Below are 19,098 nucleotides of genomic sequence, written 5' to 3' on the forward strand. Positions count from 1 at the left end.
CCAACCTGTGGGCTATCACCATTCCCTTTAGAAGGGAACACTTGTCCAAAAACATTTCCTTTAGTTCTTCCCTTAGTTTAGCCTAAATATTCTTATAAAATATATCCTTCCATCATTTCTAGTTAATTACAATTTAAGTTTACTTGGCCCCAGGCCTATATATTTTAAACACCAGATTCTGCTGTGAGACACGAGGATGTTGTTCAAATATATTTTGCTTCTTCAAAATACGTTACATGACTTAGAAATGTGGCAGTACAAATACACCCAGCTACATCTCACACCTGAGCTTGAAGGCTTGTTAGAATGATGATGTCTCAGTCTCTGGGAAGACGTTTGCATGAGAAGGACATTACTTATTTCAATGAATTGAAACTGTTCTCAGAGTGAGGTTCATCTGAATAAATGTAAATGTCTGAATTCAGAGCAATCACACCCGCTTGCTTTGCAGCCACTAGAAAGGAATAGGCACTTAATTACTTATTTAATAGGGATGGCTCACCATGACCAGTATTAGAAACTATGTTAGGACACGAATAATCTGCTATAGGGGTGTTTTCCTTTATTTGTCTGATCATACAGGATGGCAAGTTCAGCACAGACCTCTGCATTTAGCCAAATGACATTTACACTCAATGTCTTTGATCTTTAATTTACCTGACAAGTTGTTTCTTTTTTTTCCTTTCTCTTCAGTGTGCATGTATAAATCTCCATGCTGTGTGAGACAGTGACAGGATGCAGTGATGCAGCTGTATTTGTAGCTGAACGTTTTCATGTTAGAATTACGCATTTCTGAAAATGTTGCAGGTTTCCATGGGACCCATAGGAACTTCATATAGAGCCAAAAAGTGCTTTCCCCTCTCTTTTTGCAGTTTTCCTTAGTATAAATGCTCGTTAGTAGCACTTTCTCCAGCTTTTGTGTGGGCTGTACTCCCATATTGGTTAGGCTGGTTTTTACTGCATGATTTTCAGCATACTGTTGTTTCTCCCAGAACATCCTGACCACAGTTGGAGTCTTGTCACTGCTCCGGCCCACTGGCAGTCATTATTAACAAAACGTTATTAATAACAATTAATAACACTGGTAAACTCCATTCTAGGTCTGATCATTCTGAAGACATCATGAGGGTGTAGTCAACCCTAGGACTCAACTATTGTGTGACCGTGCCCCAGATTTTAGTCTGAATATATTGAAAGTAGTGAAGACAACTTTCTAGTCATTCAGTGTCTGATGCCACAGAACATCTCTGTATTGCTTCAGCAAAAAAAAAAAAGGGGGTCATTGGTGTTTTTTGGTGAGCGCTTATGTCACTCTGCTTGGTGGCTGCATTAAACTGCCCTTTTTGTAGGAGTGACGACCGCAGACTTCTGAACTGTCAGTTCCATCCCTTATGATGATGTCCTGTCTTGCTTTGAATATTAATGGCACAAAGCCGTCCTTGTCTGCAGTGAGCACGATCCAAGAAGAGCCTACAAAAGTTAAGCAAAAAAGAAAATGAGTGCACTGCTCTGGTTACATAAATTGCACAGTGATGCTTTAAGACAGTCATCTGGCACATGAGCAGAGTGGGCTTCCTTTTGCACTAAGCCTCATTACCTTCATGGCATTAAGACCTGGCAGTCCGTGCTAAACACACCTTTGTATAAATGCAAAGGGAGGCAAAATGAAAGCTCTTGAAAGTTTTAAGGCATTTTGTACCTTATCACAGAATCACAGAATGGCCAGGGTTGGAAGGGACCTCAAGGATCATGAAGCTCCAACCCCCTGCCACATGCAGGGCCACCAACCTCCCCATTTCAGACCAGGCTGCCCAGGGCCCCATCCAACCTGGCCTTGAACACCTCCAGGGATGGACGGGGCATCCACAGCCTCTCTGGGCAGCTGTTCCAGCACCTCACCACTCTCGTATCAAACCTTATTGAACTTAACTGGAAAAAACCCACATATCTTTGCCAGTTCTGATAAACAATGAGTATCTTCATTTTCTGAAACCTCAGACAGGCTTTCCATGCCAACTTTGATCCACCCCTGCTTCTCCCATTTGCTCATCTGCTGTACCCAAACAATGAAGCACAGAATTGCAGGGATTTGAAGTCTTTAGCCATTTCTACACACCACTGAAAAGAGCCTGGCCTCAAACAGTTGCCTCCCACACTTCAGATATTTATGACCACTGATCAGATCAATCTTCTCTTCAGATCCAGGCCTCCCAGCCTTTCCTCATACAGGATATGCTCCAGGCCCTTTATTATCCTTGTCGCCCCCCACTGGACTCCTTCTAGGAGTTGGCAAAGAAAATGGTTGCACTGTATTTATTCTAGAGGAAAATAGGGGTTTTCTTCTCCTACACTAAGCCAGGGTTGTGCAGTATGCTTACAAATTCATATAGCAAATGGAAGTTACAGCTCGATGATTTACAGAATTGATACTATAAATTTTTTCATTCTTTAATTATTAATCAGAACTTTTCATAGAGAAGAGACTGAACAAAATTCAAATGATATTTTTCATGCGTTTGTTTTGTGTGGTTTTTTTTTTTCCTGAAAAAAAAAAAAGAGACAAGATTACATGAAAAAGACATCAAAATCATTCAGGTTCACTTTCTATATCGCAGAGAAACAGAAATTAAACTTAACCCTTCAATTTTACCTTCCTTTGAAAGTAAGTTTGGAAATGAAGCGATCTGTACTATTTTTTCTCTAATGATTCATCTGTTTCCTGATGGATGCTGCAGCTGTTACAGAAAATTCTGTCTTTTGTTCAGTTTGACATTTTGTGGAAAGGAAAAAAATGCAAACAAACTGTAGCAGCTGGTAAGCATTGCAGGAGCCTTGGTGTCACACACTGCTCTTGGAGAGCATGATCCTATCGTGGCTGGGTGCTGCCATTGGCTGGGATTTGAGGTAAAGAGAGCCTTGTTACAGTTGCTGTTCAGATTTTTATTTTGGGGACATAAAACTATTTTTAAAAACAATGTGGAATAAGAAAATGTAGGGGATATAGGCTTAGTTTTTGTCATAACAAAACCATTTTACTGGACAAAGCAAATCTCCCCTCTTTATACCATTAAGAGAGCACCTTTCCAGGCTGCACTATTCCACGTTGTCATGTCACCTGTTACATCATAAGAAGATTGTCATTCCAAACCACGAATCTTTAATCTTCTGCTCTTAATACTTTCTTATTCTGGACAGTCTTCTGATTCTGAAAACAATGGGCCTAGAAGTAGAAATTCTGCCATCCAAACTGGTAATTACATGGGTGTTCAAATTAATAAAGCATATTCTTTTTGTCGTACTCTTAGGACTTTTTATTTTCACCTGTTGAAACATTTGAACTTCTCTGTGTAATTGCTAACACTTGCTTTGAAGCATAACCCACATAATATATATATTGAAGGTAGGAAAATCTTACGTTGAATACATTTTCCTTTTGTTATGCCAGGTTCTTACCATGATAACCTTCAGAAAAGAGTGACTTTTAATGTAGTGTGCTAATACCAGGGCTCTGTGTGGCAGGTTATATTTAGTACAGGTAATGTTATTACAGTTCTGGACTTAACGTACACATGATGAGGCCAAGCTCATTGCTCTTATAACTGTTATGATCTTAATAGCTTCGCCGTGGGTATGAATTTGGTCTGCAGTTATCAGCTTCTTTATTTCCATATATTCAAGTTTAAGTGTATATTCATAGCTAAAAACATGCAGGACTGCCACTGCAGTATAAGCACACTCTTGATTACATCTCTTTTAATTGTAAAATGTTAAAGAATGGGAGTGACATTTTTAAACACCAAATTTAATATTCAAGCATAGTGGTGAAGGAAAGGTTTAGGAATTTAAACCTCTACTGATCGTAAGTGAATGAAGAGATACATAACAACCTCTGCCCAGAACCTGATAGTTCTTCAGGATTATGGGGAGTTTCAGAGTGATTCTTGATTCAGTCTTTCTTTCTGCTGGCAACAGATCTGATTTCTGAAACGCCAAGCAGCGCAGTGAAGAGGCAGAGGGGCAGAGGGACACGTTAGGGTTCTGAAGTCTGACTCAGGAAATCGTAGAGTTCTACTATCTTAATATTCAGTCGTCTCATTGAGCTGAAAATAGGCATTCTCCATCCCATCACTTATCATTTTCATACTGAATAATGGACCATGAAAACCTGGTTTCATTATGGGCATTTCCTTCCAAAATCAAGAAGTGGAAATACAAGCCAAAAATTACATTCTTCTTGCCCTGCAAAAGATAGCATTATCTACATTGCATTATCACAGAAGCCTGCTGAGAAATAGGTTCAGGCCTTTGCAGCAAGTGAAAGTTTTTTATCACAGAATCATAGAACGGCCTGGGTTGAAAAGGACCACAATGATCATTCAGTTTCAAGCCCCTGCTATGTGCAGGGTTGCCAACCACCAGACCAGGCTGCCCTGGTCTTTTCATATCGGCCTTCACTGCATGTACAGTGTCAAGAAAGACTGCCTTCAAAAATACAGAAGCTGCATATCGTTATATTCTGGAGCAGCTCTCAGAAAGCCAGGGAAAAACCGAAATATCCCAGTATGCCTAGGTGAAAGGCACTTTCCTGATCTGTAGTATGTATGTAGCCTTCTTATCAATTAGCCTATTACACGCCAGTCATTTGGAAAATCAGAGTGTTATTACTGGCCTTTTCATTTTGCTTTCACCAAGAGTCAAATTCAGTTCTGGCTGTACTGATTGAGCCGACGGGTCTCAGCCTGCAGGGGCTAAGGGCCAAGACAGTGAGTTAGTTGTGGATCTCTCCGTGGGGAAACAGTGCAAGCAGATCATAATTACAGCCAATACTTTGTACCTCAAGATCTTGATCTGTCTAGGCTGAGATGAGAAAAGCCTTTAGAAGTGTTATAGAGAAATGGCTAAGAAAAATAATCTGTATATTGCTGAGAAAGTAGCATGCATGAACAGACAGGGACAAGGTAATTCAGTGACCAGTCTGGGGCTGGGTTTCCCCTAGTAGTGTCTGCATTTAATCGGTGGTGGTAAATGTGTGGTGGGAAAATTAGAGCACTGAGCTTTGCTGTTTGTCTTAGAGTCAAAGAATCCCAAATGCTACACGACACACATCTGTCGCGTTCCGAGAATGAATTTTCCTCCAGCCTATTCCTTATTGTCAGGTGTGGGACATGTTGTGCAGATAGAAAAGGCAGAATACCAAAAGGTCTCATAAGGAAGAATTTCTGTTTCCATATAATGCAGTGGACTGATTATTTTCTCAGTCTTCCTCTGCAGAGGCATCCAACATATCACTCCAGTAATAGGTAGCTCTGCAATTACTTAGCATTTAAGTGAATTTAGCTATCACCATTTTCTACAGTAGGGGATAATTACCACAAATGCCTCATTTACACTAAAAATCTCGGTTGAAACCAGATACTTGAAATAGAAAGAACGTACCATGTTTCATTTCAATAATGGTCAGGTCAAACAGCTGCTGGACTAAATTCAAATGGATCTTGCCATCACAGAGGAGAACATCTTTTGTTTCTTCAGTAATTGCTCCATTTGAAAAATTTTTCTTCAAACACATATATGCAAAAGAAAAGATCTCGTTAAAGGCTTAGATATTTTACCAGAGTTCTTCTAACCGTTGCTCTACTCATAGTCCTTTCAGTTCTTGAATAATTTTGCTTTTTTTTTCTCTGTTACTGCTACAGTTTATCAGTGCCACAACCTCATAGTCCCACGTGAAGAAGCGTTTGCCTCTTTGGTTTTTGCTTTTTGTGCTTACGCAGCTCCAAACTGCTTGGTCTGTGATATGTAATGTATTAGGCCACACTTGTGTCCATTGGGCCCTTCTGCCTTAATGGTCAATTCAGTGAAAGGGAATATATGGTAACAAGTAGAAAGTAGCTTAGATCTTACACTGCCAAAGCCAGTGCTCTGCTCGCTATCAGTGCTACATGTGGGTGTTCATTATAATCATCATTCAGCTATTCCACCCCAGTAAAATCCCCCATTTCTGGCACGGAGAGAATTTCATGGAGACAATCTCTTTGAAAAGCTGTCACAACAATCTAGCTTGGAAACTGTATGGCTTTTTTTTTTTTTTTTTTTTTTTAATAGAGAGAATACATGGACTCACTTCCCTGGAAGCTGCTCTAACATTCACAAAAAATACACTTTAAACGTAAAGCTGGCATAGTTGAGGTGGCATTTGTGAAGTTTATCTGGTCTTGAGAATTGACAACATTATGTTCTGTCATTCAGATTACTACAAAGTGCAAGGACCACAGAATAGCTGAGTTAATATTAGTATGGGATGAATATATATTTGCATTTACAACTTCCTGCTATCCTTTGAAAGTCAGTCTTAACATTAAAACTTTTCCAGTGACTTAATGCCATTATAAAAATATTTGAGTCAGCCATTTGCTTCTAAACAACCTTGCTCTACTTTTGTTCTGCCGATTTGGATCTTTCCTCTCCACGCTTTCCACCAATACAACAGAACTTTGTCGTTTTTAGGTCTCTTCAAATTATGTAGCATTATATTCTATCGAACCTACATACAATTGAAACTCAATGGACTGGATTTTCAGCACAAGCACATGCATTGCATTTGCACTCCAAAGATGCTATTTGCCTTACAGGTATTTCATTGGTACAGAGCTTTTCATTGCTGCATAAAGTGGATCAGTATATCTAACAACTACTTCATTTTCCCAATCTCAGGATAAAATACCAGCGTTTATTCAGACTTGTACCTCAATTAATGAATTATAAAAAGAGGTGGGCTTCAACTGAGACAAGTACCCAAGTGATTTTTTTCATTAGATATGCATCAGCTCAAAAATAATCAGAAAATAATCTAGCTGTGCCTCTGTTGACTTGCAAGCAGTTGAATGGATGTGGATGACTTTGTTCTAGAATGATTTCTACTTAACCATGCAAGTTACTTTAATGGCCCTTAGAAATGGAAGATTTTTGCATACACAAAACCACACAATATTTCGTTTTTATCCTTTCCTATGGTTCTACAGTTTTTCAAGTACAGACATCAAAGCTTACATTTCAGAGGTGCTTGTCTTTCATCTCTTTGGGGCCTTCATATTGATTCTTCTGTCTTTGTCACATACTCCTGCTCATCACGTTAAATGTGATCACATTTACATTTTATTTTTGTCTGCTGACAAATTCTGCTCAAGATTTTTTCTTTTTCTCTCTTCTGTTTGTTAGTTTCTTTTGTTTAACGTTTGCTTTAAGTGATGATAACATTTCTCTTTGAGGAGTATGTTCACACACGTGAGCTTTCTTGAGAGCTGTGTAACTGCTTTTATTCTCTTTTTATAGAAGATCAAACCATTACACCAGAAGATTAAGAGATTTACTCAAGGTCATGCAGGTAGTTTGTGACAAAGTTAGAAGCACAAATGAAATCTCACTTTAGTACTTGCCATTTTCATGCCTTAACCCAACAACAATTTTCTGGTCAAATCTAAATTTAATTGTCCACTTCCTAAAATATGTATCTGTTTTACAGTGCTGCTGGTAATCTCCAGCAGAAGCAGACGAGGACTTGAAGATTTCATATTTAAAGCCCTTACTGTTGGTTGTTTCATTCTAAATCAAAGTTTATTGGTGTACTTAGCACACATTAACCACAGAATAAACAAATATATTTCCACATACTCGAGCGGATACTTTCAGATAAAGTCTCTGTAGCCAAATTCCTGTAGTCTCTCAGGTCCAACCCTCCCTCAACAAAAATCCAACAGAAACAAACCATCAATTCAACAACTGCTTTCCTTCATCTGTGTCAGCCTGCCCCTCGATCATTTTTTATAGCCTACAAAGGATCTTCTGGGCTGCAGCCAGCCGGTCACAGTGTTGCCAATCTGTCTTTCAAAATTCTTGTTTTGGAATACAAATATATATGGGAAGAAAATAATTTATTAAGGCCAAAAAAAAAAAAAACAAAAAAAACCAAAAAGGTTCCTGGATTAGGTGCTGTACACTCTATGACTGCATAATAAATAGCCTTCTTTTATAGCTTTGTTTGCACCCGCTGAGCAGCCAGCCAATTCTGCCTCCAGGGCCTTCTGTCTACGTATCTTTTATTTTCTAACTCACAGCCTACAATTACCTGGATGCAAAGATCATCTCTGTGAACTTAAATTCAATGACTGATGAAACTGTGATATCCTTCATGACACTACCAACCAAAAATGTTTTGTACTAACCTTGGGTTAGTAACTGCATGAAGTTTGAATGTGTTTTTCTTGCGCATGGATGTCTAGAAATGCAAACTCCAGATGAAGCCTCACACTGCGTTTCTTTCTGTGTATACCTCCCCAATGTATTAAAAAACTGCCTTTATTCTTTTCATAAACTTATCATCTTCCTGATTGACACTTGTCTTGCATTCACTCAACACATGTAAGCCTTTCTCTTTCTCAGCTGTTTCCAGACAGTGAGTATCCAGTTTACAGCATCAGTTTTTGCTCTTAATACTGGTATTTCCACTATGCACTTCAAACCAGTTCATTTCAATCCATTTTTATTATTCTAGATGTTAAGGACATCAAATTACAGGTATGATATCTTGATCCTCTATTGAAAATACTACCAACATTAGGCCATAAAGAGATTTTAATAGCTTATCACAAAAGTGGTTGGTGATCCTGTATGTAGCAGGGGGGTTGAAACTAGATGATCATTGTGGTCCTTTTCAACCCAGGTTATTCTATGATTCTATGAAACTTTTAGATTAGCCTGAAGATCGATCATAGGCAAATCCAAAAGTAAATTTATTCCATTTTCTTTTATAATACTACAATCATGTCCTATACTGTTCCCAGCCAATTTTTAACTACAGAACCACAGAATCATAGGGGTTGGAAGAGACCTCGAGAGATCAGAGTCCAAACCCCCTGCTAAAACAGGTAACCATCTTTCACTTCTTCTATTAATCCCAATTCTCTGCTGTCAAACCAATAATTTTCCCTACAGCACAATTTTGAGTGCTGCGTTGAACCACAGATATTTTAAATGTTCTTCATATCTTTTGTGTTCATAATCTGTTCTTTTATAAAGGAGAAGTATCAGGTTAGTCAGTCCTATCTATGCACTGTTAGATGAAGAAGGGCTGTAGTTGCTTAGAACTCTGTTTTCTTTTTCTTACACCCTCGATTTCAGCTCTTTGGTTTGTGTTTCATTGCATCTTCAGCTGTGATGCCTTAGTACCTATTAGTCAGCTCGCTCTTGCTTTGCCCCCGCACTCATTGTGTGGGATGCAAGACAGCTGTCAAATCATATAGACATGAGAGATCCGACCAAGAAGACAATGAAAGATAATTGAATGGCTGAGGAACAGCACTGAAGAGGAATAAGAATTGTGATTGCTGATATTCAAGGCACTGCCTATCTGGAAGCTTTGTGCAGCATTGCTACAGGTACCAGTCCAGACTGCCTGGGCTGCTTCCCTTTCCATGAGTTCCACTTTTGGCGGATCCTGATTTTATTTTGGTGGAGTTCTCAGTATCCCCACAAGCCCTTAAGTGAGACATTCCAACTGCGACCCTATAAAATGTGAGAGAAGTATAAGCCTGTCAAATGTTTAGAAGAGATTTGAGGTGCTCAGGGGTGCTTAAATCCCAGTGCAGTTTGCATTTATAGCACACAGAAGGACTTCAGCTCTTCCGATGATACAACGCTAGGACTTCTCTGCTCTTGGCTCCCTGCTGATAGTTCTGCAATTAATGTTTTAGTGCCTCGTTATCTAAGATACACCTTATTCCCTCATGCTTCCTGATCTTCCAGAGCTGTTCTTAAAAAAAAAAAGAAAAAACTTGAATCTTAACTTTCTTTCAGTACAAAAACTTGGCTACGGTTTTGACATTACATATTCCTTTCTCTTTTGCGTCTATGTATCTGACAACCAAATGATCTGGCCTAATAAAAGGTGTCACATCTCCTGTGCAGACCCCGCTTGTCTGCTACTGATCACTTTCATAGCGGTGTCATCAGAATTTGTTCTTAACAGATTCTCCAATCTTTGCTCAAAATGTTGTCCATGCATTAATCACACCTCGTCTTGGCTACTGCAGGTCTTTTATGGTCCTCCTAAATCTCTCCCTTCTAAACTTCGAGATGACTAGTTCTTACTCTGGGGAGCAGTCAGAACACCTTCCTCTTCCATCATTTTCATGACTTTCTTTTATTGCTCAACTCAAGCCATAATTGCCCTTTGGTTTTTCAGGAGGTTCATGCTCTTCTTATAACTGATCATTCAAGTTTCTCCTTATGTCTTTGACTACTTTCCTGTCACCATTGTGCAGTCCTCCTCCTTTATCTCTACTCTATTTATTTGTATTAAAAAAAAAAAAAAAATTGGTGGGATGTGTTTGGACCCCTTCTATTCATCTCCCAGCTCTGCATAAAAACTTTTATTTCACAGCTGACCTTGTCGATAAAATTTCCTATAGTGATTTATAGAAAGATATCAGAGAAGGACAAACTGATTTGTATACAATTGTTGGCCAAGGTTAAGAAAGGGAAATCCTGGTGACTATTGCTGAAAATAAGTTTATTTCCAGTTTAATCATGAAATACATGCTTTCAGCAATACAGATTTTTGACACAGTGCTGCGTGTGAGCAAAATGTAGGAGTTTTGCGATACTCCTCAGATAAGAAAGAATCTGATTCCTTCTGGAGAGGTTTGCCTCAATGCCATTATTTTCAAATCCAGATTGGCTTTATTTCCACTGTAATTAGCTTTTGAATGAGGCTAGTTTAAATATTCTGCAGCTGTTTCTTTTCTGGGAGATGGATGAGAAAATGGATAAGAAAAGTATCTTTTTTTGCAAAATGAAACAGAAATAAATTCCCTCACTTCTTTTTTTCTTGTTAAATAGTATCTTCTTATTGCATCTGTCTGTCTGCCCTCCCACGCGAGCCTGAATCACAAGTCTGTATGTGATGAAAGAGCAATAATATTTGCTTTTCAGGGTTGAATGATCAAATCACCTCTGGTGGCTGAATGCTATTACACAAGTGATAGTGCGGTGACATTTCCGAAGTGTGAGTGATCATGTTTTTCTTTTATGGCTGTGAGCTACAAAGCATATAAATTCTGGTAGCGCTGCATGGACGTGACTTCAGAGAAATTATGGGCAGGCTGGCAGTAACAGGATAAACAAAGGTTTTGAAGACTAGTTAGTAAGCAGATATTATGAATTATTAAGTAACATACATTCTGGTTTATGTTAGGGTTTTCTAAGCAGAACTGGAATCTTTCTGGAAGTCAATACTGCTTCTGCACAGCAGTGTTCATAACTGACTGTTAATTACAGCTGCTTTTTTTTTTCCATAATGTTTTAAACTTTCACATTTGTAATGTGTAAATGTGGTTACGTAGTATCGATCATGATACTTAATAGAACAAAGGATTTCTCAATCAAGATTGGGCTTCTGCTGTGCTGGGGATTATGCAAACACTTAAGAAGACGCAGACTTGGCACCAAAAATTGACAGATAATGGCCATATTATGGACTGGACTGCAGTGTTTCTGAAGTTTAGAATGTTTTCCACTGGCTGATATTTATATCATAAGGCAATAAAGCTATTTCCTGACTCTCTGCACTGTGAACAGTGCCTGGCTGGAACCCACAGCCCAGCTGCTCTCTGAGCTCCTGGAGCGCTAATCAACTCCTGGAGGAGAATCAAGGTTCAGATGTCTCAATGCAAACTAATCAAAACAACTTTTTTCTGAAAAAAAATTATTATCTGCCTACGAAGCAAATATTTCCTTCTCTGTGTGGAGACCTTTTTGCCGTCAGTCTATTTTTCATTATCTTTTGGCATCATTTTGTGATCCTGTTAGACTTCAGAAGAGAAGCGGAGCTATGCAAAGCATTATAAGTGAGGCTCAAACAGAAAAGCTATGTGTTTTGGAAAGCCATGAAGTGGCACTTTTTCTGAGTCATTATAATGTAGTACTAGAGGGGCTTTCTTCTGGCTCAATGCAAAATTAACCTGCTTAGAGAAATAAGAGACTGCTTTTCTAAATGTAGTTTGGCAGTATCTTAGGCCTGCTGGTTTTATTATCTTTGTCTTATTCCCAAAGAGATAAACTGGAAAATTATTTCTTACTGCATGTGTAAGTCAACACGTGCACAGTGAATTCAGATCTTAGATTAATGTTAGGTGTCACAACCAGAATTTTTCTTTGGAAAGGTTAATCCTATCAAATCCAAGAGATAGAGCTGCTTGTAAAATAAATAAATTGATTTATATTAAGAAAACAGTATTAATTTGAACATGCTGGAACATGAACAGAAGAGCATGCTTCTTAGCAAACAAAATCCTAAATTATTTTCAAAAGGCATCTTGTTTTTTCACCAGAATTCATATAATATATCAAAGTTATGGTGCTAATTCAGGTCAAAAGCTTTGCTTTTATCCAGTCTACTTAGCATACAAGAATCTGCTAAAATACCAAGTGAACAATTGCTAAGAACTAATGAATATTTTTGAATGGAGTCACGGTTCCCTTAATGAGTGTGTAAGGAAGGATATTTAGATGTCTGTATTATCCTTCCAAGTGAAAGGAGGCTGTATAGCTGTGAGTCAAATCTGTTCAAGAAACAGGTACTTTGGCATCGTCACTGTGAAACAAATGTATCACTTGGCATAATTCTGCTCATCTTGTAATAGATAAGAATCCATTTGAAATTGGCATCAACATCCTGTAAGGAATCCCAGTTTTAGCAGCAACACAATGAGTATTAGCACAAACAAAACTATTATCAGTATAATATCGGTATTACTGCTAATAATGCTAAGAATTATAGCAAGAAATTATTGCTATGTTCCCAAGTTGAAATTCTTATTGAAGCCAGTAGGAATTGTGCCAAAACAAGGGTGGGGTAGGAATTTGATTTGACATTCATATCTTTATTTAATGAAATGATAATTACATACTGGCAGATTTTTTTTCTGAAAATTTGAAGTGATAAAACTTGCAAATTGATTATGTCCAGCTGTGAGAAGACTAGCAGTAAGACAAGTAGAAATAAGCCAACTTTGTATCATCTGCGTCTGAAGTGTCCATAAATTGAGATTCACTACTTTGCTTCAGCCTTCATGAGAGTCCAGTTACGTTCAAATTTTGGATTTGAGCTTAGGTTTGAATTGACCAGGTTCCTAGCAGGGATGTCTAATTATGGCTACTTGTAGGCTCATCTCTACACTAAGCTAGCACATAAATATTTTTTGTACATCATTAACTGCATAACTGTTCTCTTATTCGATAGCTGCACCCAGAATCAGCTACTATGCAAGACTTTTGCTACGAAGTTGTGCAAAGAAGACGCAGACCTCCTGTGTGAAATATCCTCTAAGTCACTCACAACATCCTTAGTTACTGTTTCAAGAATAAATCATAATACCATTTAAAACTAAGCTTGACGCCAAACTCAGTTTACATTTCTCATGAGTTGACAAGAATCAAACTGCATCCTCTTGCTTTTAAGTGATACAAATAAAAGATAGCGTAAAACATCAGTGCCCCATCACAGTGTTTTTAAATTGATGAAAAGTTTACCTGGTAAGTGATATGAATGACCGGTGGCTCTTGTGAACTTGGGTAGGCTAAAGATACCCTTCTCCCGTTTTTAGCAAAGTCTGTTATTTCAGAAAGACTCAGTTGTAAGTCATTGAAACTGCCACAGAGTCTCTCTAAATTTCTAGATATGTGACTCATGCCTCTTTCACCTGGCAAATTGTTGTTTTTAGGAGAACTCGATGTTTCTTCAATTACATTGAACTGCACTTTAGGGGCAGCTGGTCTGCTGGAAAGCCTGGTAGCTGTTCCAAAACCAAGAAGAGCCATTGAACGATTGATAGGTTCAGCATCCAAAGTTTCTAAGGCAACAGAGGGGTCACCTGGGAGCTTTTTCTCATCCAAGTCACTAACACTTGATGAAGAGCTCTGCTCATAACTAGGGCTCTTCACTTCTTCGATGAGTCTTCTCCTGCCGCTGGGAGATTGAATAACTGTACTTCTCGGTATTAACAGGTCTCTGCTTTGATGCTGGTCTTCTGTGGCAAGGTTTTCAAAGAACTTTCTTTTTCCAGGTATGTTCACAGACGATACAAAGTTATAAAGCATATGCTGCTTCGTGTCTGGCAGCGTTGAAGCATCTTCTTCCAGCATCAGTTCTTTGATCATCAAGCGCATTACATACCTGTCCGAACTTGAAGATGGAATAAGACTCGGCTCAGGGAATTTCTGCTTCCCAATTAATATCAATAGGAGTTTATCTGTCAAAAAGCATAAGCCTTTTGGTCTTTCATTTTTTTCCAGCTGGATTTGTTGAATATGAGGCATGCAGGAAGAGGTTACTGAATACACCAAAACAATATTAGAAGTATTAGAGGCTACTGCCACGATCTGAGCTCTGAGGTCAAAAGCCATTATATCAGGAACCAGAATACCTGGGATGTTGACTTTTCTGGTGGTGGTTACCTTCCTTTCAAAAGTCACCAAGATCAGGTAAGAAGAATCTTGACCATTCATTGCTGCAGAATCTTTGCGTTTCAGAGTAATGAGAGGACTGGGATCGGACCGACGGTGATTTGCAAGGATGTGGGTTAAATCCAAAGGACCTGATGAAGAAGAAGCTACTGAATCAACAGTACCTGATCTGTCAGAGTCTGTGGACTTTCTTCGCATGTCCATAGAGTACTCTTCATCACCAAGTGCTGTAGTAGACTGCGAGGTTAAAGAACTAGTTTCAGCACCAGATGGCATATCAAATGCAATGCCTGCGTTCAAACCACAGATATTATCTAAAGGAAGCTCAGTAGCTACAGCAATTTGGAAATCCAGCGTGGCTTCTATAGCACAGATATAGCCTCCTACATCAAAGACTGGGCAAAAGGAGCAGGCATTTAGAGTTTTTTGAGCATCATCCCATATATAGGAATGCAGGGTGCTGCCTATAGCAACTACTAAGCGATTACCATCCTTAGTCCAGCAAGCACAATGAATAAGCCCACTGCTTTTGATATCTGCCTTAACTCTGGTATTGTCCGTTCGAACAGTGTGCAAGACTGAAGCATCTCTTTTTGTAAGGACAGCCAAGACCTCCTTTTTTGGATGCCACACACAGCCCTGGGAAAGCAATGGGAACGGCTCACCGATTTCACAAGTCTGAGAAATCAAGGGTTTGTTTTTCTCCGCAGTGCTGTGGCCCAGCCGCCAAACGCTAACATGCTTTTTATGCTGAACAGCAAGCAGAGCTGGGGTCTCTGTAGAGCAACACGGGCCCCAGTAAAGCCCATGCACGTGTTCAAATTGACCAACAACACTTGAGTCTCCAAACTTCAGCTCTCCATTATGGTAGTATAAAGCAGTCAGTATCACTTGCTTCCCATCTGTCCAGGCAATTCCGTGCACAGGATGGATGGCTTGGTATAAAGCATTGAGGCCGGTTCTCAGCAGTTTCGCCTTTCCCAGCTCCATATTTTTAGGCTCTCTGTCTACTGGTGATTGTTCCAAAGACGAGAATCTATGGAATTCATTTGCAGATCACAATGAGGAAAAAAGTGCCTTCTATTTCCTTCCCTTCCTTTGCGGAATGAAGCTTTGTTTTTTTCCTTTTCTGCTAGTTGTTGAAGAGTCTGTCTTGTGAACTCCTTCCCAGTAAGCCTGCAGCTGCTCTTCTAAGTATAAATCCATGCCAAAGCTGCTTTTGCTATGTCTTTTCCTGGGAGGAGTTATCATCTTCATGTGATGCCTAACAAGGTTTAACCAATTACTGGACGTTTTTGTAGGAGTCTATTTTTAACTCTTTACTGCTGGGTGTATCTTTAAAAATAGCATTCTAATACCTTGACCTGCACTGAATGAAGGTCTTTGGTGAACAGTGGAGAGAGATCATATACTGTTAAACCTGAGCATTAAGCTACCGCCTGAAATAATGGCCTAACACTTCTTTCAACCAGCTTTTGAAGGGTAAAAGAAGATTTAAATATATCCGAGAGCTACACAAAGCAGATTGCAATCTCCAGTGGACAGTACATTTCAGATATCTAAGACCTCAGTGGCTATGAAATTTAGGTAGAAAAAAGAAATTACATTCTGCTCTGCTAGTAATTATAGGAAGATGAAGAAAGGTGAAATTAAAAAAAAAAAAAAAAGACAAATGTTCTCAAAGAGAACATCTGATTAATGTGCATTTTACTGGATCAGATTTTGCAGCTGCAAAGAAACACTGATTTTGACTAATGTGAATAAATTATACCTGAGCAAAGAAGGTTTTCAGCTGATGGATGTAATAACTACAGCCAAAGGTTTAAGACAACTATATGCATTCTGTATCTTTGGCTGAACTCTAGAATCACTAAATCCTTAAGGTTGGAAAAGACCTCTCAGATCATGTAATCCAACCATCCACCTACCACCAATATTGCCCACAAATACTTCATATATTTTATACTACTTTTTATATATACTTTAGGTATCTTTATATACTACCTATCAAAAGGAGATTTCTTGTTGGATCGCTGCTGGAAAATTTGTTTTAACGTCCTTTTTCAAAGTGTTTTTACTGAAGATGGTGAGTACCACTAGGGAACTCCCAAATTTATGTACAGCATGCTGTATTGTCATTTACAGCCATTTCATTTTGTAGATGATTTCATGAGCATTTCATTCAAAATCAGAATATTTTATCTTCATCAAGGACAAGCCAGCAGTGATGACTGGAATAGGTAAAAATTATCCTGTTTCCTACCACAGAACATCTTTATATCCTGAACTAGAACTTTTCTGGAAAGTCTGAAGTCAATCAGTAGAAGGGCTTAGGAGACACCGAGTTACACTGTTCATTTGCAGCAAAGGCAATTCAGAGATCTGTGCCTACAGAGAACCTTTGTAACACAAATACAGTGAATTCAAGATAAGGCCAGTGGGAGCCAGGCTATGGGGACACAGAACCTTTGAAGAGTTTGCTCTGGCCTTTTGGTAAATTTCTAAGGCTTTGTGTTCCTTGAGAGCTGCAGGGTTTGGACAGACCACGAGGCTTGTTCTCTAGCAATTGAGTTTGAACACTGGGCTCCATTGGCATAGCGTTTGAGAATCCCAAGGAAAATTTCCTCCCCTGGTTCATTCTGTGGGTTTTTGAGTGGGAGAGAATAATGTGCAAAGAGAATCATTGAGTACCTCCACAAATGCAACACACAAGGAAAGTAATTTGAGATACGATGACATTTCAGAGTTCATCATTAAATAATTTTCTAAATAACAGAAGACTTGTAAAATATACAAAGGGAAAAAACTGGAGTTCTAGCACGGGGACAGAACTGAAATAGTGTACTCTGGATCGAAGCAAGTTCCAGATGCAGACAGAAAGCGAATGAAAGAGGAAAGAGATTTTGTTTGACACATTCCCATTTCAGATACAACCGGTAAGGGGGACGTTCCTTTCATTCCATCCATCTATTTCTCTGGAAATGGGTGAAACATTTTAATAATATTCCTGTGTCACCTTGGCACACATAGATCTATATAATGCATGAAATAAAGTCTGGCAATTGAAAGCTGCCCTGGCAATACTTTAGTTCTCCTTTGAGACTCAAGAAAGCAGCAAGAAGAGTAATTTATTAGTAATCTGAGTCGTTCATTGAGCAGTCACAGTCTCTACGCTGATACTGAGCTAGATTCTGATCCTATTCATGTAACTGTGCCTCTGATTAGCTTTGCTTTAACTAAGGTGTTCCAGCTGGTGGCACCTTTGCGTCTACATCAGTAGTTGTTAGAAGTACCACACAAAGTCTAAGACTGAACGCAGTCCACTGATGGTGAGTTCATTAACAGTTATGTTAACAGCACAGAGCTGTTGAAGAGCAGGGTTAAGTTCCCATAGTTCACAATGAGTGTTGGAAAACCAAAACCAGCCCTCATAGTTGCAAAGGTTGTGATACTGTTTTTACAATTGTGATTTTATAGTGCTGTGTTCTCACACTGCTTTACCCATTATTCACCTCTCTCTCCTGGGAAACTCTGAATACTTTTTGTATTCAATATGAATCAGAGCTAATGAGATGCAGGCTCTTAAATATACTTCCTTGCCTATTTCCAGTCTAGGGCAAGATAGGTATCTTAAGTATCTCTGTGGATCAGAGTTCAGTGCCTTGCTGGAAATGCTGAGACTTCATACTTCATTTTCTCCTTTATTCATGATAAAACAACTCCTTCTGGGCTAAATCTTGCTTCGAGTTAATTAAATTGATGTTAATATTCCTGGTGACTTCAAAGGAAGACAGATCCAGCTCAATATGTAATGAAAACATAACAGTAATAATTTTTCTAATAGTAATTTAACTCAAACGTATAAAATATCTAAGGCTTTGTGATATTTCTACTTCAAAAACATTTCTATTTAAAGCTACCCACCATGATTTCACCAATTTAAGTTGATGTGTCATTGAGTTCAATACTTTCAAGAAGCTTGAGTAATGTATTTATTTTTCCACATTGACATTTCTTTTCCTCGAGATCTGATTCTAAAAAACAGTTATCTGTCACAAGCTGACTGGAACAGAATGTGAAAATGATGTGCAGTTAATAAAGATACAAAATACGTAATCCATCAGAGCAGATCCACTGATCACACGATGTAAATCAGCATCCTTCTGACAGAGCTATGCCTGGGTGCTGTTACTGCTCTCCAAATAGGATTTCAGCTGCTCTTTTTTTGCTAGCAAGGTATGTGTCAGGTAAAGTGGGAAAGAGCCAATGAGCTCTTTGTTATTTAAATAAATTTGTTCAAGCAAACTGTTCGTAATTCCGCCTGGAATTAAATCTGGCAAAGGGGATAAAGGATAATAAAAAAGGTTTTTTCAAGTACATTAACAGTAAAAGGAAGACTAGGGAGAATGTGGCTCCCCTGCTAAGTGACGGGGGTGTTCTGGTAACGGGGGATGCTGAGAAGGCGGAGATACTGAATGCCTTCTTTGCTTCTGTTTTCAGTGAAAAAGCTCCCACTCGGGAATCTGAGACCCTGGAAGTGAGTGAGAGGATCTGGGGAATGGAAGACCCCCCTTCTGT

The 19,098-nt window shown here is 38.9% G+C and overlaps 1 protein-coding gene across 1 annotated transcript; it reads right to left on the minus strand.

The window, feature by feature from the left end:
* Positions 1 to 1,303: 1,303 nt before the first annotated feature.
* Positions 1,304 to 15,510, minus strand: LOC306958494 (WD repeat and coiled-coil-containing protein-like; the record flags this gene model as incomplete). The annotated part of the gene is made up of 3 exons (XM_079550027.1): positions 1,304 to 1,470; positions 5,437 to 5,557; positions 13,588 to 15,510. 3 exons carry the CDS (start codon positions 15,508 to 15,510, stop codon positions 1,304 to 1,306), a joined length of 2,211 nt encoding a protein of 736 aa, XP_079406153.1.
* Between the last annotated feature and the right edge of the window lie 3,588 nt (positions 15,511 to 19,098).

This window comes from Tetrao urogallus (assembly GCF_951394365.1).
Source record: "Tetrao urogallus genome assembly, chromosome: 2".
NCBI classification, from domain to species: Eukaryota; Metazoa; Chordata; class Aves; order Galliformes; family Phasianidae; genus Tetrao; species Tetrao urogallus.